The 26611-nt window shown below is 52.9% G+C and overlaps 1 protein-coding gene and 1 long non-coding RNA gene across 4 annotated transcripts in view; both read right to left on the bottom strand.

Annotated features, from left to right (window-relative positions):
• The window catches only part of ACSS1 (acyl-CoA synthetase short chain family member 1), a 41782-nt gene extending 15171 nt beyond the window's left edge, over positions 1-26611 (bottom strand). The window contains exons 1-3 of one of the 3 annotated variants that reach the window (XM_059897699.1): positions 26273-26611; positions 18650-18746; positions 4853-5052 (exon numbers count right to left, since the gene is read on the bottom strand). In XM_059897699.1, the coding sequence (XP_059753682.1) occupies positions 4853-5052; positions 18650-18746; positions 26273-26564 (589 nt within the window). In that variant the 5' untranslated portion in view covers positions 26565-26611. The remainder of the gene's footprint in view (positions 1-4852; positions 5053-18649; positions 18747-26272) is intronic. The other 2 variants (XM_059897698.1, XM_059897700.1) reach the window with 2 other exon arrangements.
• LOC132349345 (uncharacterized) lies at positions 22098-24881 on the bottom strand. The gene is made up of 2 exons (XR_009497660.1): positions 24588-24881; positions 22098-23039 (listed from the first exon to the last, which is right to left on the bottom strand). It is a non-coding gene; the product is annotated as an uncharacterized LOC132349345 (long non-coding RNA).

Here is a 26611-nt window from a genome sequence, read left to right as displayed (position 1 = left end):
CCAGTCCCCAGGAGGTGCTTGGGGAGCACCCTCTCTCTGCGGTCCCCGAGGGCGGGCAGCGGGGCCGTGGCAGGTGCATGGCATCAGCGCAGGCAGCATCAGCAGATGCTTCGGTCTGGGGGGGATTCACTTTCACCCTGGCTTTTGATCACGTCTCAGCTTCTGTATCCCATAGCCAATTACCAGAAATTTAGTGGCTCAGAACCCCCATTTTTTTTTTTAGCTCACAGTTCTGTAGTCTGGGTGAGCTCGGCCGTGAGACTCTAAGCTGGGTTCTCTGCTTAGTCTCACGGCCAAAATCAAGGTGCCGGTGGGGGTGGGGGCAGATGTCACCTGGAGGCTCTGGGGAGAATCTGCTTCCAGGTTGCTCAGGGTGTTGGCAGAAGTCAGGTCCGTGTGGCTGTAGGACTGAGGCCCCCATTTCCTTGCTGACTGTCAGTCAGGGGTCGTCCTCAGCTTTTAGAGCCACCTACACCCCCTGCACACAACCTCCTTCATCTTCAAAGCCAGCAAAGGCAGGTCAAGTCCTTGTCACTTGGAATCTCTCTCACCTCCCTCTCTGCCACATGTTTTCTGCTTCAGCCAGAGAAAGTTCTCTGCTTTTAAGGACCGGTGGTTACACCGGGCCGACCAGCATCATCCCCCCATTTTAGGGTCCCATCGCATCTGCAGAGGGCTTCTGCCACGTAAGGTACATATTCACAGGTACTGGGGAATTCGGGCGTGGACAACTGCTCGGGCCACTGTTCTACCCCCACAGCATCTCCCAGAGCCATTCTCCACCCTCCCCATGCCTCCCTCTCTCCACTTCTCACACAGCCTAGAGCAGGAGGGAAGATAAAGGAAGAGGAGTGGCCAGAGCCCAGAGGCCAGGCCAGGGGGCCGGGGCCGTAGAACAGGACATACTAACCGGAGTGGCTGCCTACTCACCGTGAGACCTGGTCGCCAAACTGACACGCTCCTTCCCGGGGGTGGACAAAAGACAGCTGTGAATTCTCTGACCTGGTCTCACGCCACTTCTCATGGACAAGTAGGGTCTAGGCCCCCTCCCCTTAAATCTGGGATGGCTACAGACTGGTTTGACCAATAGAGTATAGCCAAAATGATGCTATGCATATTCCAGGGTCAGCCTTTAGGACAAGTGGCAGTTTCCTTGCTTCCTCTTGGAGTCATAAGCCACCATGTAACAAGTCTGACCACCTGAGGCTGCCTTGCTATGGGGAAGCCCAAGTTAGTCATGTGAAGAGGCTACATGAACAGAAAGAGACCCCTGGCCACCCCCAACCATTCAAACCAATCCAGCCAATATCCCAGATATCACAAAGCAGAGGGAAGCCATTTCTACCATGCCCACCTGACTCCTGCCCCACAGAATCATGAAACATAATAAGAAAATATACTGTTCTAAGTACTTACTTTTGGAGTAGCTTGTAACACAGCAATAAATAACCAAAATACCACCCTCACTGAGCCAAGAGAACACAGACACTTGTCCCAACAGGGTCTTGCCCCCAGGAAACTGACACCTGAATAGCTGGACATGGAGGCTGTAGAGTGCTGGGGAAGAGCCGATTAATGGCAAAGTTCTAGAGAAAAGTTATAGGACTTTCCCCTACTGAGTCCCTCAGAGCTGACTGGGCCCCTGCCTTCCCATGGCCTGGCTGTTTAGGATTCCTGAGTTCTGGGAGTTGCCCAGCATCCAGCTACTAATTCTCCAGAGTCAATTGCTTTTGCTTGTTTCAAAGAATCTTAACAGAAACACTTGGTAACTGTGGCCACATCAGCAAGAGAGGAAAGGAGCAGCCTAATGTAATGTTGAAAGCATTGGTAGAATGCCTGGGTTCAAATCCTGGGTCTGTCGCTAAGTAGCAGTGTGACCTTAGGCAAGTCACTTAACCTTTCTGTGCCTTAGTTTCCAAGACCAGATGGCTTCACTGGTGAATTCTACCAAACAGATAAAGACAAATTAACATCAATCTTTCTCAAACTCTTCCTAAAAATTGCAGAGGAGGAAACACTTTCTTACTCATTCTGTGTGGCCAGCTTTACCCTGATACCAAAACCAGACAAACAGATCACAAGAAAAGAAAACTACGGACCAATATCCCTTATAAACACTGATGCAAAAATCCTCAACCAAATGCTAACAAACTGTATCCAGCAGCATATTAACAAGATTATACATCATGACCAAGTGGGATTTATTCCTGGAATGCAAGCATGATTCAGCATACGAAAATCAAGGATAGATATATAGATCAGTGGAATAGAATAGAGAACTCAGAAATAAGCACTCACATATACAGTCAAGTTATTTTTGACAAGAGTTCCAAGACCATTCAACAAAGGAAACAATAGTCTCTTCAATAAATGGTATCACTGGATATGCACAGGCCAAAAAAAAAAAAAAAAAATGAAGCTGGGCCCTTACCTCACACCATATGCAAAAATTAACTCAAAATGGATCAAAGACCTGGGACTTCCCTGGTGGCACAGTGGATAAGACTCCGTGCTCCCAATGCAGGGGGCCCGGGTTCGATCCCTGGTCAGGGAACTAGATCCCATATGCATGTTGCGACTGAGAGTTCCCATGCCACAACTAAGAAACCCACGTGCCACAACTAAGGAGCCCATGGGCTGCAACTAAGGAGCCTAAGACTTTGCATGCCACAACTAAGGAAACTGCCTGCTGCAACTAAGGAGCCCACATGCCACAACTAAGGAGCCGGCGAGCCCTGGAACTGCAACTAAGAGGCCCGCCTGCCACTACTAAGACCTGGCACAACCAAAATAAATAAATATTTTTAAAAAAATGGATCAAAGACCTAAATGAAAAAGCTAAAACTATAAAAAACTCCTAGAAGAAAACACAGAGGCAAATCTTTGTAATGTTGTACTTGGCAATGGAGTCTTAAATAATACACCAGAAACACGAACAACAAAAGGAGACAGATGAACTGGACTTTATCACAATTAAAAATTTTTGTGCTTCAAAGGACAATATTGAGAAAGCAAAAAGACAACCCACAGAATGGGATAAAATAATTGCAAATCATATATCTGATAAAGGTACAGTATCCAGACTATCTAGAGAACTCACAACTCAACAACAACAACAAAAATACAAACGACCAATTAAAAAAATGGGCAAAGGACTTAAGTAGATATTTCTCCAAAGAAGACACAAATGGACAAGCACATGAAAAGATATTCAATGATATTAGTCATTAGAAAAATGCAAATCAAAACTACAATGAAATACCACTTCATACCCATTGGGATGGCTATAATTTTTTTTTAAAGGAAAATAACAAGTGTTGATGAGGATTTGGAGAAATTGGAACCCTCATACATTGCTAGTAGAAATGTAAAACAGAATAGCTCCTTTGGAAAAGTTTTGCAGTTTGTCAGTAAGTTAAACATAGATTTACCATATGTGCCAGCAATTCCATTCCAAGGTATATACCCAAATAATTGAAAGCAGGTATTCTTGTACATAAACGTTCATAGCAGTTCTATTCACAATAGCCAAAAAGTAGAAACAAGTAAAAATACCCATAAACAGATAAATGGATAAACAAAATGTGGTTTATTCATACAGTGAAATATTATTCATCTACAAAAAGAAATGAAATACTGATACACACTACAACATAGATGCACCTTGAAAACATGATGCTTAGTGAAAGAAGTAGAACACAGAATGCCACATACTGTAGGAGTTCATTTTTACAAAACCTCCAGAATAAGCAAATCATAGAGAGAGAAAGCAGATTAGAGTTGTCAGAGGCTGGATGGAGGGGAAGTGAGGAATGCCTGCTTAATGGGTATGAGATGTCCATTTGGGATGATGGGAAAGTTCTGGAATAGTGATGATGGTTGCACAACATTGTGAATGTGCTTAATGTCTCTGAACTGTACACTTTAAAATGATTCAATGGTAATAGAAAAAGGGAGAGGGTAGAAATAGCAAGAGTATTATCTCATATAATATTTATGAAGACTAAGTTAAAATGAAGAGAGATGGCCTTCACAAACTGCTTAGAACAAAACCTGGCACACAGTAGGTGCTACAGAGCTGAGGGAGAGAGAGAAAGGAGTAGCAGCACCAATGCTTGAAATTAGAGGGGAAATGTTGGAAGGGAGCAGAAAGGCTCCCCAGTCTTTCCTAAAGAGAGTGGTCAACAGAGGTCTGAGAACTATGCCCTTCAGCTCTGTCCATTACCCAAAGGCAAGTCTTCTGTGAGACACAAAGAATTCGCAACAGCCCCCAGGGGAGCCAGCTCAGGGAACCCTCTAGGATCTCAAGGGAGCAGGGGTCAGGCTGCACAGACATGAGGCCACCATTCAGACACTCAGCCCTCCGACACCAGAAAAAGGAAGGAGACGATACTGCTCCGCACACCTGTCTGGGAGGCTCTGACCTACCTGCACACAGAAGGCCTTAAAGACACACCACAAGGCCCACGCCTGACTCCAAGCCTCAGGAGATGGCCCACCCCGTCATTCCTCACCACAGAAGACTTCCAGCTGTTGACCTGTGGAATCTTCCCCATATCTCCCCAGCCTCATCTCACCCTACGTTTCTTCCCTCCTCCACTGCAGCCACACAACCTCCTCCAGCTGGTACCTATGCCATTCCCTCCACCTGGAATCTTCCTTTCCCTCCTCTGGTTAAATCCAACGCACTCAGATCTCAGCTGATGGAGCAAATGTTCATTCAGCCATGCGCTGTCCCTGGTAGTGTCCATCATCTGCATGTGTGACTTTCAGTGATATCTGTCACCACGCTAAGTCCCTGAAGGCCAGGGGACCCAGGTGCCTCCCTCCCTCCCACTGCCCACGTGCTCACCATCATTGATCCTCCCAGCCAAGGACCCCGCACTGAAGCCAGCAAAGACAACAGTGTGGATGGCTCCAATCCTGGCGCAAGCCAGCATTGCGGCCACAGCCAGCGGGGAGACAGGCATGTAGATGGCTACCCGGTCCCCTCGGTGGACTCCATGCCTCTTGAGCGTGTTGGCCAGGCGGCACGTGGTCTCCAGCAGTTCCCTGCGGCACAAGGAAGGGAGGGCTGTCAGAGAAGGGGGAGGGCCGGAACGCATAGTCATTTGGCTGGAATAATTCTTCAGACTGCAGGCACTGGGGCCCCGGCCAGCCAGAGGGAGGGCAGCCACTCCAACACTTGATGCATGGAAGGCTCTTTTCAGGAAACATTGTAACTTTGTAGGCTTGTCCTGACACAGATTCACGGCCACACTGCTGAGAAAAATCGCCTGTCCCCGCATCCACTGAGAGCAGGGCTTCTCAGAGACCTGGGTCATCCGGTCCCGGAGTCTTCTGACACGTCCTCCCCGAGAGGCCCCTGTTCTCTGGGTCAGCACAAGCCTTGCTGGGCAGGGGACCCCAACTCTGCGAAGCCTCAGTGATTTGGGAAGGAAAGCGGCCCGCAGCCTGGGGCAGGGCTGGGTGGTGAGGGACCGGGACACTGTGCCCCGCCTCTTGTGCCCACATGGTCCCTGCCTCCACTGCAGGGGCTTAGGCTTGGTCAGCCAGAGAGCAGCATCCCGCTGAACACGCTGATTGGCTTGGGGTTGGCACGTGACCCAACACAACCCCGAGAGGATGACAGTCTACCAGAAACCAGAACAGGAAATGGAGGAAAGTGCAGGAGGGCAGAAGCAGGTGGACGCTGGGTTCAGCACTGCTTCCCACGTGGTCCCACTGAACCCCACTTCCCACAGGAAGGGACATTTCCCATTTTCACTGCTCTTGTTTTATTGTATTTGTTATTTAACAGAAAGCTGGCATGGAAGGGCAGAGTAAGTCCGCCCCACCCGCGTGGCTCCACCCTCCTGGCCAAGACCCAGGAGAGTTTGTGGTTGCCCCGTGCTCAGAGGCCCAGAAAGGGGCAGCCCAGCAAGGGCCAGAGGGAAATGAAGGGTGGGCAATGACAGGCCTTGCGGGAGACCAGACGAGAGATCACTAGTGTAACCAAGCAGGACCTTATGGGGCCTTCTTGGGACAGACCCCTCCCCCATATCCTCTGCTTTAGCTCCTCTCTAAAGTACCTAGATAATAGCATCTGATGCACATTCCTGAGTTGTTTTACAGATGTTAAAACCCCCACCAGATGGAAGAAATTAACTACTTGTAGCCTCCGGACCTACTGGAGCCTGAGGATTGATAATGTTAACAGCCCCGTTACGTCACCATCAACCAGAGAACTGTGGTGAGCTGATCACATACTCTGGGACTCCCCTCCCTCACCTTGCCTTTAAAAAGGCTTTCCTCAAACCCATCGGGGAGTCGGATGTTTTGAGCACCAGCAGCCCTGGACTCCTTGCTTGGTGCCTGCAATAAACGCTGCACTTTCCTTCACCCCAACCCAGTGTCAGTAGATTGGCTTTACTGTGCACGGGCGAGCGGACGGACCCAAGTTTGGTTCGGGTAACACGAGTGCAGCCTGCGCTCCCCCTCGACTCCTGCCAGGCTGGCACAGTGCCTCTCCGGTAGGACCCTATCCTTTCTCCTTAAGGCTTTAGGAGGACAAAAGCGCCATTCACTGACCCCATCCACCGCGCACCTGAGCTTGTGATGAAAGAAAGAGCACCCCGACAGCCCCCAACAGCAAACTCCCCGGAGCCAGGGCCCAGAAACACACCTCCTGCGTGCAGCGAGGAGGCTAGGATAGTCTGTGACAGCACTAAAGAGGCAGCTATGGTCAGTCACACAGAAGGATAACTTAAGCCCAGCGCAGGTGCCATTTTCAACAGCGCTAAGGACTTAAGGAGTCGGTGCTGGGGAGATGGAGGCTCAAGTGCGTCAGAGGTCAGTGGTGATGAAATCCAGTCCTTTTTCTGCAGACGAAAGGCAGCATTTTGAAGTCGAGGAAGGCACAGAACCGTCCAGACAGAGAGGCCTGGGTTGCTTTCTATAGGAGCTGCACGGGCATGGGAGCTCACCTTTCTCAGCTGCCACAAGATCACCTGAGAAACAGCAGGCCCCTTCCACCTTGTTTAACTGTCACGAGTGTTAATAAGAAGCTTCACCCACTCAGGACCCTGCCAAACATTCAGTAGAGATTATCTTTACCATCAGACGTCTTTGTTTGAAATTACTTTCTGGAAGTACTAAAATCAACTAATTCATTTTGATGAATTTGTAAGATGTTAAAAATTCCATTCTAGGCACCACAGGGGCGAGTAAGGCAACAGACAAAAGAAATGAGAGGGAAAGTGTCCTCCTGCAACCCAGCTCCCACTGGGGAAATGAAGGCACATGAAAGTGTGATGGGCGTTTATCACCTCAGCTTCTGGTACAATTACTGAGGCAGCAGGGAGAGCTTTCTGGAAAGGTTGGCTGTGGGGAGGAGGAGCAAGGCAGCAAAGGGGAAAGGATTCCCTTCAGGGGCAGAAGTTGCCTGGAGGTCAGAGCTGGGCAGCTGACCTATAGCCCTGGGAAGGTCTGGAGACCAAGCTGAAGTAGCCCAGGTGTTCCCTGGAGGATCGAGGGGCCTTATCATGGGCCCTGGAACTGAGTCTGCTGGGTCCCACACTCTTGCTGCTGCATCCAGAGAAGTTTCTGATAAAGAATCTGATCCGGGTGAATCTCTTAAGTTCACTCCCCTTCCCATCCTCTCTGCCAAGGCCATAAAACTCAAGGTCGAAGAGATCCTTGAAGCCTCCCTGGGGTTCCTGGCCACAGCGGTCCAGCCTCTGCTTAAACATCACGTTGCTGGGAGTCACCCCGCACAGCATTAAACAGTCTTCCTAGAATCAGGCCAAGACTTGTAGCTGTTCCACTTCCACCCCTTGGTCCCAGCTCAGCCCTTTAAAGATGTCCAGAGAAAATCTGTCATTCGATGATAGCCCTTCAGATTCCTGAATACCCCCCACCACTACCTCACAAAGCCTTTTCTCTCCCAGGTTCTCTCGCCCAGCCCTCCATGACGCCACTCCCATTCTCTAGAAACCCCCAGGTTATCAAACGGACCCCGGCACTCCCATGGTATCTGCCCGGGTCAGAAAATGGAATGCAGACCCTTGACCCCAACTCTACATTTAACCATGTAAATGAAGAATACATTTATTTTCTAATGCCTGACAAAGGTGGCCCAGATTCAACATGAGGTCACTAACCCACTGACCATCGCCACACACAGAACAGGACTCCAACCAGGGCTCCTCCATTACCACAGTCAGCAAATTAATTTTTAAAATCGGACTTTCCAGACTATCCATTTGTCCCTGTTTAATTCCATCTCAATTTCTACTCATCTTTCCAGTTCATCCATTATTTTTTTAAACTTGGATTTTTCATTTTAAGCTTTTGCTTTTCATTAGCAATCTCCTCCAGACTTAGAACGCTGGAATATATGGTCAGCAAACCTAGGTCTTCAAATCACAAAAAAGTAAGTGTTATTCAAGTGATCCTGTTACCTGAGGTACTCAAAAATCATTCAAAAGCAGTTCTTGGATACTCATAACTTCTCAGACTTTCACAAACCGAAATGCTGTTTCTGTATCAAACAGATAATGCAGCCACTCAGTGACGGGCGCTCTGGGCTGTTGCTGCAGGATGCACTGGTGTCCTCCTTGCCTGCGGGATCTTTCCAAGGGACAGTGCCGTGCAGCTTTCTGAGAAATGATCTCAACAAAATGAGTCAGAGTTCTATTTTCAAGTGCCAGGAGAAATATAGCATTCGTCATGCAGGTTCTGAATAAGACATCTACGTTTGTCTGTGAGTAAACTCCTCAGGGCCGTGCCTTCCATGTGGACGCATGCAAATGACAGGCACAAATACACAGACTGGCCTCATATTCAGGGTGCTGAACACCAGCAAAATGCTGCCTGGTCTTGGGGGAAGGAAGGAGACCTTCTACAGCCAACTCTAAGCTTCAAGTGGGAGGAGCATTCATCCAATGTTAATCCGTAACCAACACGACATCTGCCCAAACACAGACAGAAGAAAGGCACCTCTGGCCCAGCTCAATCCAAAACAGGACACAGCTGGACAGCCCCAGGGGAAGTAAGATAAGCCGTGTGTGTTTGTGTGTGTGTGTGTGTGTGGTGCTGTTGTATTTAAGAAACTCATCCGGAATGCATGCCTTGCTTACTTGCTACCATTACTCCGGCTCTTGTGCTCATTAAATAAACACTGGCTAAGAGGCTACCTCTTTCTTTGTCCACCTGCCTCACTGAGTATGAGCTTTACTTTGGCGGAGATTTGTTCTTTGCTTTCCTCCCAGCGTCCAGAACCGGGCCTAGCTCAGAGAAGGTATGCAACAGATATCTGTGGAATGGAAAGGAAGAGCAGGTAAGCAAGAAAGGACGAGAGCCCTGGCGGGCGCAGGGCAACTGGAGCCCGAGCTCTAACCATGAGCGCCGGTCCACTCTGCAAATGCCTCCCAGCCTCCTGTACCTCCTGTACCCTGGCAGGAGACATCCTGCCCCTCAGAGAGAGCGATGGGCAGGACCGCCCCACTGATAGGCCAGCACACAGCTACTGTCCTCTGCATTTCCTTCTGCCGATAAGGGAAGGAACCCAGGGAACTGTGTCGATGTGTGCGTGGAAGGCCTGTGACAGTCACTTCTTTCCTCCAAGCCTGGTGCTGAGGGGAGGGGTCAACACCATGGTCCAGATGCAGGACTGGACGGGATACATCTTTCTTCGGTACACTTTTCTAGACTTTGATATTCTCTTCAGCCAGCCATTTCTGGAAGATGGAGGTGGTGAGAGAAGCAAGGGCTGGCTTTCGGAAAGCGGAGCACGGCAAGGGGGTCCCCTTCTCACAGGGAGAAGCTCACCAGGCCTCGGGACCAACTCCTTCCCTCTGGCAGACTCCTCTGGCCCAGACATTACTGTAGCCACTAAATCTAATCTAACGTAATGACATGTGCTTGCTCTGCTACTTACTGCCACCGAGAGAACAGAAGCCCAGGAAATTCAGCTGAGCGGGCTCATAACCCAAGTATGAAATTCCTCTCATGTCATGATTTGATCACGTGACCGTGACCTTGAGCAAAGGTAAGCTGCAGTGAACTATAAAGCAGCTGCCACATGTCAACACAAAAACACCCAAGCTGCCATTGCCAGGGAAGGCCCCGGACACACTCAGCGTTCACAGAAAACGAGAGCTGAACTGCCACAGCTGACACCAGGCCAGCCAGTGAACTTGTGATCACTAAAGCTGCATGTTTTCTAAATTTCTTACAAAAAATAAATGTATTCTCCTTGAGGCTTTGCTACATTCTGCAGAAAGTTCTGGACTCAGAGAATTTCCCTCTCAGGAGAGTGCCTCAGTGAACGACATCTGATCAGAGATGGGGCTCCCACCCAGCTCTCCATACACCCAGGGTCTAGACTGTCCCAACCATAGAATGGCCTAATAATAGGACCACTACTAAGGTGGTCTCGAGGACGCCTGTGGTCTGAATGTCTGCAGAATCCTAACCCACAAAGATGATAAGATGATAGCATTAGGAGATGGGGCCTTGGGGGGTAATTAGGGCATGAGGGTGGAGCCCCATGATGGGATTAGTGCCCTTATAAGTGAGACCCCACAGAGCTCCCTTTTTCCTTCCACCATGTGAGGACACAAAAGGAAGGCACTGGCTGTGACCCAGGTGGAGGGCCCGACCAGCAGGTGACCGTGCTGGCACCTTGATCTTGGACTTCCAGCCTCCACAACTGTGAGAAATAAGTCTCTGTTATTTATAAGCCCCCCCACTCCCCCTGGTCAGTGGTTTTGTCATAGCAGCCCAAACAGACTTAAGACAAGACCAAATGTGAAGTCCTAGGCACATATAAAGGCATCCTATAAACAGTAGCTATAATTATCGCAGAATGGCAGAAAAATTAAATGGGTGAAAATCAGTGGTTCCTTAACAGCAGGAGGGAGAGTGAAAATGCCAGTTTGCTCTTGTGTAAATCTTAGGCAGCCATGTCACTGGGTCAGGGTGAATGAGAGTCACCAGTGTATTCGAATGTGGTTCGAGAATCCCTCCCCTGAAGGCCCACCTGCTCCACGTGCCCTGCGGTGGTTGTTGATGGGAAGCCCTCGTTTGGGGTGGGAAGTGGGTCTGAGGATGCATCATCCACAGTCAGGGCTGCTGCCAGCTACAGATTCCAGGCACTTGGCCATGGCCTGGGGTTCCGAGAGCCTGGAGGGAAGGCAGGCCCACCGCCATGCCTGTGCACCCCGCCCACCCGCCACCTGCCGTGTCACCCCACCGCCTCCACCAGCTGCCCCGTCTTCTCCAGCCACGCTTGCCACCCACTGTGAGCACAAGGAGCCTCCTCTCCAGGCCAGCCTCGGCCACCTGCAGGCCCACGGGGTCCTGCCTCCTCAGCCTTCCCCAACCCGCTGGTGTTACTGCCCAGAGAAGCCTCCTCCTGCCCGCCCACTGCCACCACATGCACAGTTCCTTCAGTGACAGCAGGAACAGCGCTGCTCTGAACCCTAGGCACATCTGTGGAGCACTCACAACAGCCCGTGGGCTGGGAGCTACCATCACGACCCCATTTTCCAGATGAGGAAACTGAGGCACAGAGGAGTTAAGTGACTTCTCAAGGCTATGCAGCTGAAAGGGTCAAGGGTCAGGTCAGGATTCAAACCCAAGCCTGGCTCCAAGGGCAGCTCTCAAAACCCACAGCTTCAGAACAACTCACACCCTATTTCAGAGGTTCCCAGACCTGAGGATGTTTGCCATCTGCCAACTCCATCGTTATTTATGTAACATTTTTCCTTGGATTGGTTTAAATGAGCAAGAGAAGTGTTCAAAGCCGCTCACTGTGGTCGAATCGAGCCTTCTGCTAATCAGGACGGAGGAGAACTGGGGCGGGGTGGGTGCGCTTTTCTTCACGCTTCAGTGTTTGGCTCCACATTCAGAACCACCTGCCCCAGGGTCCAGCTCCCTCTCATCCTAAGTCTTTCTCTCCCACTCTTGACGCAGCCCTGGTGGAACAGAAGTGACGGGTCAGACTTGAGAAAAGGTCTGCCCTCTTCCCTGATTCACGCCTGATTTCCCTTGGACCTCGGCACTGGCCTTCAGCCTGAGTCTTGTCTCCGGAAAAGAAGTTCTTTCCTTTCCAGACTCAGAGCCCCGCTGACATCGAGGCAGCCAGTGCCAACACACGAAGAAACCCAGAGGCTCCCGCGGGCTGGTAGCCCTGGGCAAGAGCAGTCTGAGGCCCCAGTCCAAGGACAACCAGCAGGGAGAATGGGGCTGTCGGCCCAGATGGAGCAAAGGAATTCACCCTCCCAGTGGCCCAGAAACCTCGCTCCAGCTTCCCAGAGGAAGTTTAACTGGATCTGTTGATGGGAAATTGCCAGGCCTCTCACCCATCCGGATCCCCACTGTTCCCAGGTTCAGATGAGGTCCAAGACAGCCACAGGGGGTCAGGAGACAGAATGAAGGGCCAGGCAGGCCCCCCAACCTGGCCCATTGCCCCTCCTCTTGTACCCACAGTGACCCCTCCTGCTTCCAGGGCCCCGAGGTCCCCAGAGCCCCTCCAGCACGTGCACTTTCTGCTCCTCACAGCCCCGCAGTCACACCAGGACTCCACAGCCCTTAGGCCCACCTTGTTCCGCAGCCGTCCCTTGTCCCTCTTAGAGGCCACCTGGAGCCCTCAGGCACTGACTTCTCCTCCCCAGCTGGAATTGCGGTTAACATGTGTCTGCTTGTCTTGGAGGTCCTGGAACACATGGCCCTGCTCAGTGAAGAGGTGCGATGTCTGCACACGGACCTACAGGCCTGTCACCAAGTTAGCGCCACAGGGCAGCCCGCCGTTTACACCTTCACCACCTCCAAGATTCCACAGCACATCTCACAGATCAGACACTGCTGGGTCCAAACCCCGTTTCTGGCATTTCCAGCTGGATGAGCCTGAGAGCCCCCTAAGCTCGCTGGGCATCAGGTCCCTCACTTTACAACCCAGGGTTACCGGGAATACAAACTAAGATCATAAGTGCCAGTGGCCCACACAGCAGGGGCTGCCCCAGCCTTAGGGTCAGGGCCAGGGTTAGGGTCTGGGGACCTGGAGGACAGCCAGCCCCTGGCTGGTTACAGGGAACCCTCCTGCGAGCGGGTCTTGGGCAGCAGATGGAAGGGTCCAGCACGGTGGGCACGGGGGGCTACACGTCAGCCGAGCATCAGGGTGGCCCTGCAGGGTCTCAGGGCTGCCTGCCAGGCTGCTCCTTCCAGGGGCCTTGATTTTCCACCTCAGCCAGAAGAGGAAGTGGCCAAGGAGAGGGCGGGGAGGGCGGGGGAGGGGCCCGAGCAGGCCTCCGTGCTGCCCCCGGAGGGGACCCAGCGCAGCCACAGCAAGGCTGTCGGCCCCCCTCCCCCAACCAGGTCTGCAGCCGCCAGAAGCGGAACCACACAGCTGGAACAGAAGCACCTCCTTAAAGACTGGTCCCCAAGGGGCCAGCGCCCCTCCCCTCCGCAGGCTGCTGCCCTTCCACCTCCCACAATGCAGCCCCCTCCAGCATCCCCTGCACAGCAGAAGGGAGTTCACAAAAAGCAGGCATCCAGCTCCAAGGGAGGCGTTTGTTATGTGTGCTCCTCCGACTAAACATCCGCCAGAGGGTTCCCAGGAAAGGGCCCCATCAAGGAGGGTTGACTCTCTGTGGAGGTCATTCCTGCTGCAGTCCCAAGACAGGGCCATTCTAAAATGTGAAATTCCAAGAGCCTCAGCTTGCCCAAAAGAGTGAGAAAGAAAAATAAGTGTCACGTATAGAAAGATTCAAAGCACTTGCCAGCTTCAAAATCTGGAGCCAAGTCTTAAAGGAAAGTTAAATGCTGGCTTAAAACCAGCTCCATCCAAGTAACCCAGAGCTCCTACCGGATTCTGGGAGCGAGCACGGGAATTCCTGACCAAGTTTTGCAATCGGAGTTACTCAGAGGTCAGCAGGGGACACTGCACACAAGCCTGACAGCCACTAGCTTCTGGTACCTCCACCGAGGGGAGCCCACCGACAAACCCACTTACCCTGCCTGCCAGGGGCCCCTGTCCTGGAGCCTCATGGTCGCCGGCCCTGGTTCACCCCAAAGCACCCCACCCTCAGCCTCACTATGTCCGTTAATGATCCTCCCCCTCAGTTGCCCTAGTATTTTAATAAAGGAGTTTGCCCACTGCAAACTGTGGTTAATCTGGGGGTCAGAAGCACCAGGTGCAAGGGTTGGGGGGCCGCCTTTTAGCCGACTCCAAACTGTTCTCCTGAGGTGAGGACCTCTCCCTGAAAACCCCACCTGGCCCTCCCGGCAGCAGCAACCGCAGGGCCACCCGAGCCCTTCCCCTCGTCAAATCTGAAACCCTCTACTGACCTCCCTTCACCTGCCCCGACCTACAGCCAAATCAGACCCGCATCCACCCAGACCCAGGTCTGCGCTTTCATTCCCCTGTGCTAGTCAACACCAGCACCCAGTGGAGGAGAAAACAGGGTCAGAGAGCTGGAGATTTGCTCCAGGTCACACACAGCTGGGGACAAAGCGGGCGGGAACACAGGCCACCGCCCACCCCGCCGCCTCACTCCACAGTGGGCTGGCCGGCCCTGCCCTCGGCCTTCATCCTCGGGCCTCCCCTCCTCGGCCTCCCAGAACCCAACCCCCCAGCACTTCCTCAAAGTCTTCTCCAACGGCGTCCCAGCAACTTCCTGCTTCCTCCCGCCACAGCCCACAGGGCCCTTCTGTGACCTTAACAAGTGGCCACGTAAAGACACCCGGGGCCCAGGGCACGAGCCAGCTTCTCAGGAGGTGCCTCCAGGCTTCAGACCTCGCGGCCCCTCTGCCCAGGGGTGCTGGTGTGGCTGTCCCAGACAGAGGGCCACCCCAGGGGCTGGGCCCCATTCTGTATGCTCAGTGGGCCCCCCATGCTAGGGACCAGAAACGCCCAGTGCCTGGTCGGCTGGCCCAGGCAGGAGGCGTCCTCCGCGCCGGCCGAGGGGTTCTGAGGCAGGCAGTGGGGAGGGGGCCTGCCGTCCGCTCTGCGCCTCTGGGCAGGGGCTCCCCTCTGTGCACGCCCCGCCATAAGAAGGCCCAGCTGGAACAACTACAGAAATCACCGCCTCCAGGGCTGGACCCACAGTGGAAACTCCACTCGGCTCACGTATGGGCACATGGGGGGCGCCAGGCCTGCTCTCCCCGCTGCAGCCCAGACGCCCAGCTCAGCTGCACAGCCTGGCCATGACCACAGCAGCGCTGCCCTCACGGCAACCCGCGTTCACAGAGGAGGGCCAGGCCAGGGCTAAAACCTGCTACAGATTAATTAAAAGGTCACATCTTAGCTAAATGACAAGGGCCTACTGTAGAGCTCAGGAAACTATATTCAATATCCTGGGATAAACCATAATGGAAAAGAATATGAAAAAGAATATATATGTGTATAACTGAATCACTCTGCTGTACAGCAGAAATTAACACAACATTGTAAATCAACTATACTTCAATAAAATAAATTTTTAAAAAACTTTTTTTTTAAAGGACTCATGTCTGGACCCCTGTTCAGAGAGCCTCACACGGGAGATCCTGGTTCAGAGCCTGGTGAATACTCTCAGGCCGCTCTCTCCTCTGTCCGAGCACAGGCACCACCACTGAGAGGTCCTGAGCACAGGAACACCGGGACCAGCCACAGTGTCTGCTCTGCTCCACGCCCTCTGCCCATCCCCAGCTTGGAAATCCCTGGCCCAGAGCCCGGGCTCCAGGCAGGCAACGGTCTTGAACCCCTGCACCACCTGCCTAGAGGACAGGGATTTGTGTTTGTCCACATCCCCATTGCCAAGGGCCTCTAGAATCTGTCTGCTTAAACTGAATGTGAAGGAGCATCTTGCGAAATAAGCACGTGGACGGCTGGAGAGAACTGCTCCCAGTGCTATCTGGCTGCACAGCCTCGGGGAGCCACCCAGATTATCTGTGCCTGCCTGGCCTCTGCAGCCCTGGCCTCGGAGGCCTCAGGCGGTGCCAGGAGGCCCAGGTTTGCAGGCCTGCTGGCTCACTGGGGAGAACAGCTCCCTCAGGTCGGTTCTGAACACACCTCTGGGCAGAGGAAGGCTGGAAATCGGCTGGGCGGCCCTCTGGCCCTGGCTCCGGCCTCAGGTCACAGGCTGCCCTCTTCCCCGGGAGACACATGCAGGCCATCCCAGGCTGACCCCAGCCAGCAGAGGTCCTGCCCCTTCGCTTCCCATCGGGGAGGGAGCACCGCGCCTGAAGGACAGACCCCAGCCCACGAGGCTGTCCTTCTCCCAGAGCCACGCAGCCGGAGCCAGCACGAGGTGCCCCACGCGCTGCCTAGCGGGCCCCCGAGGCCTCAGCCCGTCTGCCAGGGTGCGCCTGGGAATTGCCGCCAGCCAAGCAACAATTGCAGGCAGGGTGGGGCCGGGATGAGGACACTCAGCTGCCCCGGGGTTCCCAAAGCTGGTCCTGCCAGGCCTCCCTCACCCTAGGGAGGTGCAGCTGCAAACACACCCCAGTGCTCAGAACCTTGAAGAGAGCAGACAGCCCACCCCCAGGCAATGGCCCAACTTCCAGAGCAGGAGCAGGGCGGTGCCTGCAACCCGGGAGAGCGGTTCGGGAGCATCCTTGAACACCAAGAGCAGGTTGTAGACACGTGCACGTTTAGGGCATGTGTGCGAGGGCGTGTGCAACACACGTGGACCCACATATCATTAGGGCTTGGGACAGGAGTGGGTTCACGTTACAAGCTCTCTGATGATTCTTCAGAAATGCACCTCTTCAGAAGAATTCAGCAGACTCAGGAGGGAGAGGCTCTGGGCACCTGAGGACTGAGATGGGTCCCCCAAGCTTAGGACAGACCAGGCAGGCGTGGTCCCCAGGAATCCACCTCCAGCACCCCAACCCGGGAGAACCACATCCCCAGGCAGTTTCCTTCAAGGGCTCAGCCCATGGGTCTGGAACTTGGTCTTCAGGCCGCCAAGGCCTGTGACCGTCCTGGGGCACCTTGGGTGCCACCATGTGAGACACTTGGCAGGAATGCACTTTATTTTAGTGGCAGTTTGTATGCTGGCAGGACAGCCAGCACCAAGTGTAGGCAGCTCTCCTCTGAGACAAGAGGAAGAAAACCTCACGTCAAAAACCTAACGTGACCAGGAAAATGATGAATCCAAGTCCCTCAAAAACTAGCTGCAATTACAGACAACCCGTTCACACACTTCTCTTTTCCCTCAAACAGTAAATAACAACAGTCACCTGGCACTAAGACCGGCTGAAGTTTGTAAAACCATTTCTTCAGGCTGAGCTTGTTTATTTTTAGAGAGAGAATAATAAATTCTTTGCCTGTACTTATAGGTTTATACCTTGCCCGGGGCTGCTCTGCAATGGAAATGAAGTTGTACTTCGTTTTAACGAGCTGGCTGCAGTCCCGAGACTCCCGCCCAGTTACACACACACTCAGCAGGCCAGCCGAGCGGCTCTCAGAGGCCTGATGCGGCCCAACCCCAGTTCCGGGTCCCGGTCCACGGGAGGACTGGAGAAAATTAGCCCATAGCTGAACTCCCCTTACCTCGTCCACCCCCACCCATAGAGACTTAATCATAGATCAAGTCGGGCCAATAAGGGTGAAGAACAGCAGGGCAGCTTGTCCATTAGAGCAGTGCCCCCAACTCCAGTGTGCAGGACCCGGGGGTCCCAGGCCACGATGCTGCTGATCTGTGGACCCCATGGAGTCAGGAGGATATCTGTCCAGGGGACCCAGGTCAGCGCAGTAACTGCCAGTAAAGGCTGGGAGGGACTGTGTCGGCCGAGGGGTATTGGGAGCAGGGGAGGGACAAGCAAGGCAGGGCGCGCTAGGAGCCACGGCAGATTAACGAACGTCACTCTGCTCCATCCAGAAGTTCAACTGAACACAGCTTCCCCAGGCTTGGTGCACTGGATCTGTGATAAAACCTGCATCTGAAAAACAATCAGGAAACCAGGGGTCCGCGGGGTCAGGACCTGCTCCTCTGAACCCTCCTCCTGAGATAGCGCTGTAAAGGTAGGTTGAAGCTTGAGCAAAGGGGTTTTCCTGCAGGGATGCGGTGACAGACCAGAGACCTCTGAGCAAGGCAGTCCCGGGAGGGGGCAGGGCTTTGAGAAGGCCAGCACCTGCCCCCAGACGCCAGGTCCGCTCAAACCCCCCAACACACAGTCTTGGCATATAGAATATGTGAAGAATTTATTTAAGGAGTCACAGATACAAATATCAGGTGTAGTCCCTTTTTGTTTGTTTTATTTTAGCCCCTTTTTAAAGACTCAATTTTATTTGTTGTGCCACAGTCATAAGCACACTAAGGGGGGCTGATTTTATTTACCCCAGCGTGTACTTTATTCAGTCCATGCTCATGTCTACTTTTCCTGAGACCAGAGAACATTTCCCAAATGGAAACATGGCCCCTGATACTCACATAACCCACCCCCCCCCACCCAGAACAGGTCACAGGCACACGGGACTGCACCAAGAGCCTGCCTGTACCTTGAACGTTTGTCATATTTGTTTCTGAGGACCCAGTTCCTCCCAGGGGACTCTAAAGACAACAAGTATTGCCCAGGTAGGCAAGGAGGCCGGGGCTCCTCCTGTCAACAGCCCGGCAGCAGCGTTCGGTGCTGACGTCCAGCGTGACAGAGGCGCCCTCCCTCAGGGGACACATGGTACCTGTAGGTGATCCTCACTTCAGTTCCAGGCTCATCCTGCTCCCAGATCAAAGCGACGCTCTCCGGGGACTTCCGAACGTGCTGATCCAAGCAGTTGACTGCACAAAAACAGGTTCATGGACATTACACTTGGTGCCACTGGAGTCGGAAAGGGGAGAGTCAGGTTTGCAGTGGTTTGCGCTGCTCTCACTGGGGTGGACCCTTCCCTCGTCAGAGGCGGGTTTCTACTTCCTTGCAAGGAGAAGGGTGACAGAGCCCGCAGAAACGAGGTGGTCACTACACAAAGACGACCTCGCAGGTACAGGTGACCCCTGGGAATGCTCTGAAGCAGGTGCTTCACACCAGGAGTCCCAATCCCGGCCCCCACCCAGGGGACCCTGACCCGACTGGCCCCGTGGTTTTCAAGGCTCCCTGACGGTTCTAACGTGCACAGCCAGGGCTGAGCACCGCAGGCTGGGCTGTGGGAAAGAAGACTCGATGCAAACAGGGCGCCCCGAATCAGTGCGCGTGCGTGGGGTGGGCTCTCGTGTGGTGGAGGTGCGATCCAGGACAAGGGCCCACATCCCTTCTCAGGCGTCCAGCCAGCACCCTGCCCCAAGAAGTGATGCAATGATGGCAAAATGCCTTGCTAGTTTTCCGGGAGGCTCTGCTCCCCCTCCCTCCATTACCCAAGCTCAGGTCACATGACTGCCCGCAAAAACAGTTCAGTTGTGCTGGTTTACCGTTAACCTGAAGATTAGTAGGATCATTTTCATTGCTAACCTCTTATTCACTACAACTGGCTGGACTTCAAGGTGAGCTTGGCTCTGGCCGGTTTGTGCCAGAGCCCCTTCCAGCCGGCCCTCGTGGCCTGTTTTCATTACGCACTTCCCCATCAGCAGAGGAATAAATACCACAAACAGCTATGGGGGCAGCAGCCACTGCCCACCTGGTCTTCAGGGTCACCCTCATGTCCAGGTACATAAATTTTTCTTTTTTTTTTCTTTTTGGGGCAGTTACTGTCTTCTCCAAATCAATCTCCTCCTACATAAATGGGAGGTGCACCCACTGCTGCATCTAACTCACAGGGCTGGGTCAGAATCAGATGGAAGGCAATGCTGAGGTGCTACCACAGGAATACAAGGTCAACTACCACCTGATAATCACCCTGCTGCGAGTTACTACAAATATTTCCTGATGGAAAACCATTCTGACAAAAGTTATGGGAGGCCCTCCCCATAACAAACTACGTGATTCCCATAATCCTCAACAGGGTGAACTCACATGAAAACATTTACAAACTTTAGCTTGTGTGTGTCTCTGTGTGTGTGTGTGTGTGTGTGTGTGTGTGTATGTATCACATTTTTCCCTCTCAGGTTATTTTATCTGTCATTTACTCTTATAAATTAAAAAATTTCATTTCAGCTTTCTGGCTCCTAACAAGTATATAAATTATACCTCAAAAAATTTAATAAATAAAGATAGATGTCATGGGAAAAATTGCTACTTACACAGGAAAGTTCTTTGAATTACTAGAAAAATAGAAGAGAAAAAAATGCCAAAAAAATAGAAGAGAGGAAAGCAAGAAGACAAACTGAGAAGGGGCTTGGTGGCAAAACCTGGATTTACACAATAAACCCAACATCAATGTGTGTGTCAGTCTGGTCCAAAGTTTAGAAATCAAGAGTTTTCACACTAAAACCACAGATTCCTGGCTTCTCTTGAACAAGCAGCAGATGAGGCCATACCCTCGCCTGGCAGCTGAGGTGGTGACCACCCACTCACGGGTGGGTCCCGTCCCCTCCCCTCACTGGCCGTGCCGAGTCTGCTGAGGGCCTTCCTGCCTCAGGGCCTTTGCACAGTTTCACCCTGCCCGGGGTACACCATCCCACCCTCACCACTCCTGCCCTTCATCTGGTGCCCACCCTCCCACAGGTCCCAGCCTACACGTCCTCACTCTATTATGGAGCACTTCTCTTCCCTTGGACCTCATGCCTCCCAAACTCTTAACTCTTCCCGCGATGTATCCAACTTGCTGCCCCTCTGTGGGCAGGGGCTGGATGCCCTGTTCCTGTTTGGACACCTGCAGCCTGACCCAGGCCTCAGAGCAGAGGAAGCACCTAAGCTCTGGATGACGGATGGACCTCCCAAGTCCCTGAGCTGGAGGGCAATGTGGGGTCTAAATGACACCAGGTTGGCCCCATGCCCAGGGGAGGGAACAGACCTCTTCTCGTCTTCATGGCTTAGTCTCTCAAGAAGTTTTCTTTTTGGTCTAAATCAGGGCTTCTAAATTCCCCAGGATCCCCAGAGGACTTATGAGCATGTAGCGAGGCCCCACTCTAAGTCTCTGACTGAGCAGGCCGGGGTGGGCCTAAGCATTTCACTTCTACCAAGATCTGACATGACGCTGTGGTCCAGGACCACGCTCACACTGGCGGACGTATGCACACGTGCACTCACGTCTACCTGGTATGTATATTCCCGATTCCCGGGGGGCTTTCTTTTTCCAATGGGGACAGGAGTACTTAAAGACCCTTGCGAGCTCTGTAAGACATCTGGCCACGCCCCCACTGGATGGCAGCCTGGGGTCATGGTTAAAATCATGCTCTAGAGCCAGGCCGCTGTCCAACCACTCGCTAACTGCTAACTGCAGACTCGCTTGTTTATCTCTAAATAGCACCGCTAAATCTCACTCTTCTAATCCGTGGTGGTGGTAATGGTTCCGGACTCTAGGAGTCACGGTAGTAATTAGATGCCACTGGAGTTTTCCTGCCATGGGGTCAGATGGTGTGGCTGTGCCCCAAGGGAAACACAGTTCACAACTGCCGTGGGCAACACTCAGATGACACAGCGCCCAGAGAAAAGCACAGTGCAGGGTCTGGGGCGACGTGGCTCTACAACGCCATGTGTATGTTGGCTCTTAACACGTATGCATGGCTCCCGCTATTGCCTCAACAGCAGAGAGAAAAACAAAAGAGGAAGGAGGAAGGGAAGGAAACTCTTACATCTGCCATTTTTAAAAAAGTCTCCACCCAAAGAACTGGGCAGTGGGACAAGGAAATTACCTTTCCAAGTATTTCCAAGAAGAGTTGGGCAAGAAGACAGTGCAATTTAAGGATTGGCTCAAACCCGACCTCTTATTTCAAGCCTTTTCCAAATTTCCCAGCACACAATGATCTCTCCCTCCCACCACACCATTCAGTGCTCACTCATCTTCCCAGCTCTGCTAAACCCTCCCCCATCTGGGTCAGAATGTCCCTGCCAGCAGAGACCACGTCCCTAAGATTCCTTCAACACGGGAAGGAGGCAGGGGATGGTGGAACACACTTCCTAATTCTCCCCTTAGCAGCTGTAAAAACCTTGAGAACGTTCCCCAGTGTGGATCTGCTCCTTTACTGATCTGTGGTCCGTCTCATTAGAATGCAGGCTCCGAGGCACTGGGGCATTTTCTGCACCATTCACCACCAAACATGAGTTGGAGCCTTTATTTCCACATCTGTACAAGGGGGCCACCAGACACTTCATGTTGGTGTCACAAGGATGATGTGAGATGAAGCATCATCTCATTCACCTAAGGGCAGGTCTGCACCCGGGCCTGGCACGGCTCTGCAAGCAGGTAAGCTGATGTGTGTGGTGGGTTTGGGTTTGTTTTTAAGAAAAGGTGACGAGAGGGTCATCATTTCCATCATAAACATGTACACACAAAGGCTGGCATTTTCATTCAACGAACTCTTGCTGGTTGTTTAAATGCATCCCTGCCCCTCCCCACTTTACAGAACTTTAATTTTAATCCAAAGAGATAAGGGAGTTAATATTCACAAAAGAATTCACAATAGGTTTTCTTTAAATAGAAAACCTCCTTGGTACAATTTGAGGTATTACATCAGTCACAAAAATTGTATTTGCCAACTTTCCAGAAGCATCTGCTATTTAAAGTAAGTCGCGTCTCTAACAACTGGGGAGGATTCAGACTTTTCTGAGGGACGCTCCTTCTGAGACCTGAGGTCATGTGTCCACTTAGAGTTCCTTGAAGGACCTGAGAGAGCTACTTCAGTCGCTGGAAGGAAATGCAACCCAGGAGGCAGGCTCTTGCCATCTCAGTGTGTCTGTCATCTGAATTATTCGAGGCACGTCATGAAGAGGAGAGAGCTACAGCGAAATGGTTTCCACTGCTGCTAGGAATGTTCCCAAAAGCGTCCAAGGAATCTCTGTGTTCAATGCTTAGTTAACAACAGTGTCTCTATACCCGAGCTTGAAAGTAAGAATAAACACACTTGTTTTTTAAACTCAGACTCAAAGGAGAGTTTAGTTTTGTGTTTTGAAAGCAATGCGTCACTACCCTCCAGTTCTGCACTTGCAACTTCCTGACATCTCGGAGTTTATACCCAAGGAGCAAAGACGTCTGTTGAGCCCTACAAGGGAAAGAGCCAAACTTCAAAATCTGGAAAGAATCCTTTTCAGAACGTGGCACTGCAGGGGTTGCTGGCTTTACCTCCCCCACCCAGGGCCTCTGACACCAGGACCTACCCACTCCTACAACAAAGGCCTGGCTCTCCCAGGATCCAAGACGGGCTTTCAGAGCCACGTCGGCCACCTGTGTGCCCTCCCCAGCCACCTGTGTGCCCTCCCCAGCCACCTGTGTGCCCTCCCCAGCCTGCTTCCTGGAACAGGCTGATCAGGTGGAAACCCCCATGGTCAAGTTCAGAGGAAGCACAGCAGACTCGGCAGCACTGATGAACACCAGGTTCAAAGTCACAGCCTCCTCCCAGGATTCATTAATAAATAACAAAGGCCAGTGATTGGGTGCAAGGAATGTTCTAAAGACAGTGCAGAGTGCTTTAGAAGTGTTTTCTCATTCAGTGGTAACAGCAGCCCCAGGTGTCCCCAGGTCACCTGCCGCTGGTCAGAAGCCTAGCAGCCTCTGCCTTGGTCTCTGGGACCTCTGGCCGCCAACGACCCTGGGCCTAGTCACCACCCTGTGAGAAGCCCCTTGTAGGTGCTTTGGGCCACGGCTCCAGCTGAGCCCAGCCTGCAGTTCAGGCCCCAGACTTGGGAGTGAGCAGCACGTAGATGACTAGAGTCACGTAGATGACGGGGAGCAGAGGCAAGCCACTGCCGGCCCTGTCCAAAGTCCTGACCCATGGAATCCGTGAGACTAATAAAATGGCAACAATAGGAACTGGAACAGAATTCAGTTACGCACTATTCTCATGTTACAGAAGAGGAGACGCATGAAAGAACTGTTAGGGGAGAGAGGGAGGGATAAATTGGGAGATTGGGATTGACTTATACACGCTACTATATATAAGATAGATAACTAATAAGAACCTACTGTATAGTGCAGGGAACTCTACTCAACACTCTGTAATGACCTATATGGGAATAGAATCTAAAAAAGAGTGGATATATGTGTATGTATAACTGACTCACTTCACTGTACAGCAGAAGCTAACACAACATTATAAATCAACTATACTCCAATTAAAAAATTAACTAAAAAAAAATAAAGCACTTGGCAAGACTTAAAAAAAAAAAAGAACAGTCGGGGAAAACAAGGATTCAAACCCAGGTGTGACTCCAAAGACACACCTGGAACGACTCAACTGTACAGAACCACCCACAGACTCTTCTTGTTTGTTTAACAGAGTCATCTCCAGAACACTCATCCCAATTCTGCCCACTTTAGCAGGTTGGACATAGGTCAGTGGTTCTCAACCTCAAGTGTGTATCAGGAGCACCTGGAGGACCCACCCCTGGGTTTCTGGTTCTGGCCACCTAGGATGGGACCTGAGAACTTGTATTTCTAAAAAGTTTGCAGGTCGTGCTGATGCTCCTGGTCCAGGGACCACACTTTGAGAACTGTACGTACAGACCTTCCTGAAGGGGTAAAGGGAGTTTCAAGCGATGCTCCTTTGGAACAAGCCATCATCACACAGACAGATCATGCCAAAACGCCTCACCCAGCCCACAACTTTCTAGTGGCTCCCAGGGCAGTCACGGCTTGGTCTGGTCCTTTTTCATACCATCACCTCTGTGATTTGCAGACACTGGTGAACAGCAGAGATATTCCTGACAGATGAGTGGGTTGCACACACATTTGAGGTGAGAATGCGGCTGAAAAGCTGTTTTTCTACAAGGCAGTTTTCTGAAGTTCAGTTTCTGGCTAAGGTAACCATAAAGGAGAAATAAGTGAAGAAAAGGGGGCAGAAGAGTTGCTTGCTGCTGCACCCTGACCCTAACCTTGACCCTGACCAAATGAGGCTCAGGAGGCCCTTGCTGCCTGTCCCATTATGTCTGTCGTTACCCACCCCCCGCCACCCCACTCCACCCCCGTCCCTCTGCACTCGGCTCTCCCCCATCCAGGGCACATTCCGCCAACCCTGCAAACTTAAGGGTTTGGTTTTTTCCCAATAGTTCAAGGACACTTGCTGCTGACTCAAGTTCAGAGAAAACACTTCTCTACTGAGTCATTTTTATTAAACCAGCAAAGCAATATACCATATGAAAAGAAATCTGGTCCGAAGTTCCCTTAAGTTTCTTTGTTTGAAAAATAACTGCAAGATACCACCTATAATTCTATGACTATTTCTGAATTTCACAGGTTGAAATCACTACTACTTATTGATCAGCAATAAGTGCTGGGCCCGTTCCATCACTCTATGTGCCTTGGCCTCACAACCAGCCCCTCAGGTGGGCATTACTGCCTCCGGTCTACACAGGAGGAGACTGCAGCTCAGAGGAACAGAAAAAATGGGCCAGTAAATGGTGGCGCCTGGGAGATTCAGACCCCACCGCCCAGTTCAGGCCTTGGCCACCAAGACCTACAGATCCTTTCCTTAAACACCCCCTAGACCCCACCTATCCCCAGTTACCCCCTTCCTCCTTGACAGGCAGCCACTCTGACCGCCCCACCTGGCTGCCCATACCCCAGGCCTAGCCTGCCTGGGCCCCCCCTCACTTCCTGGGCCTTCTCCGCTTGCTGGGCAGGGCGTGGGTGCAGTGCACCCTTCCCCACCCCACCCCCATCCCAAATCTTGACAAAACAGTAGTGGATCCGATCTCAGCAGAGACCAGAGGACTGACTGGCGGTGGAGCTGGTTTCTGGGATCTCAGTCGCACCAGGTCTAAAGCCAGCCCCGTGGGTCTTGGGGGCGAGGGTGAAACTGAGAACTGGGAGGCCCCACCATGGCCTCCTTCCCGCCCGCGGGCTGACTCCCGCTGCCGGCCGGGCTTCCTCCTCCCCGCCACCCGCCACGGCTCGATTTGTTTACATGAGCAGGGCTGCTCCCCAGGCGGGTCGCCGGCCGGCACCCGGCGGTGACATCGGCCAGAAACTTTCGGTTCTGTCTCCGGCGCCGGGGCGAGAGCAGGGAGTCCTGCTCCGGGCGCCCCTCGCCGCCTCCACCGCGGCCCGGCGCGCTCGCCGTGCGGGGCGGTGGGGGCCCCAGTTAAACTTGGGGGACGCCGGGCGCCCGAGCCGGGCCGGGAGTCCCCGGGGCTAGTGGCTGGGGGCGGGGTGACTGCACAGCTCGCCGGGGGCGAGTCCCGAACTCTGAGGAGGGAGCATGTGGGGCCGCCGCCGGCTGGGCTCGGGGTCCCCTCGAACCGCGTGAGCTGGGGCGCCCCGGCCCCCAGGCCCACTCACCGGACACGTTTAACTGGCCTCCCAGGAACCAGCCGATCCTGCCGCTGCGGAAGTCGCAGTCGCTCACAGTATGGAAGGGGGTGTCCCACACGAGCACATCCCGCGCCAGCGGCCCCCAGAAGGCGGCCGGCTCGCTGGCGGCCAGCGCGAGCCGCTCCCGGTACGAGCCGGCCGGCGCGGCGGGGACGGAGGCGCTGCCCCAGAGCCGGGGGGCCGCCAGGTCCCGCGCGCCCACCCCGCGAAGGCCTCCCAGGAGCCGTACGACACCGCGGCCCAAGCAGCGCGCCGCCATCGCGCCTCAGAGCCCCGCGCGGCTGTGGCAACCGTGCCCTCGCGTGC

The sequence above is a fragment of the Balaenoptera ricei genome, chromosome 15, assembly GCF_028023285.1.
Source record: "Balaenoptera ricei isolate mBalRic1 chromosome 15, mBalRic1.hap2, whole genome shotgun sequence".
Classification (NCBI taxonomy): domain Eukaryota; kingdom Metazoa; phylum Chordata; class Mammalia; order Artiodactyla; family Balaenopteridae; genus Balaenoptera; species Balaenoptera ricei.
Note: the sequence above shows the minus strand (reverse complement) of the source record. Positions and strands in the feature narration are given on the sequence as shown.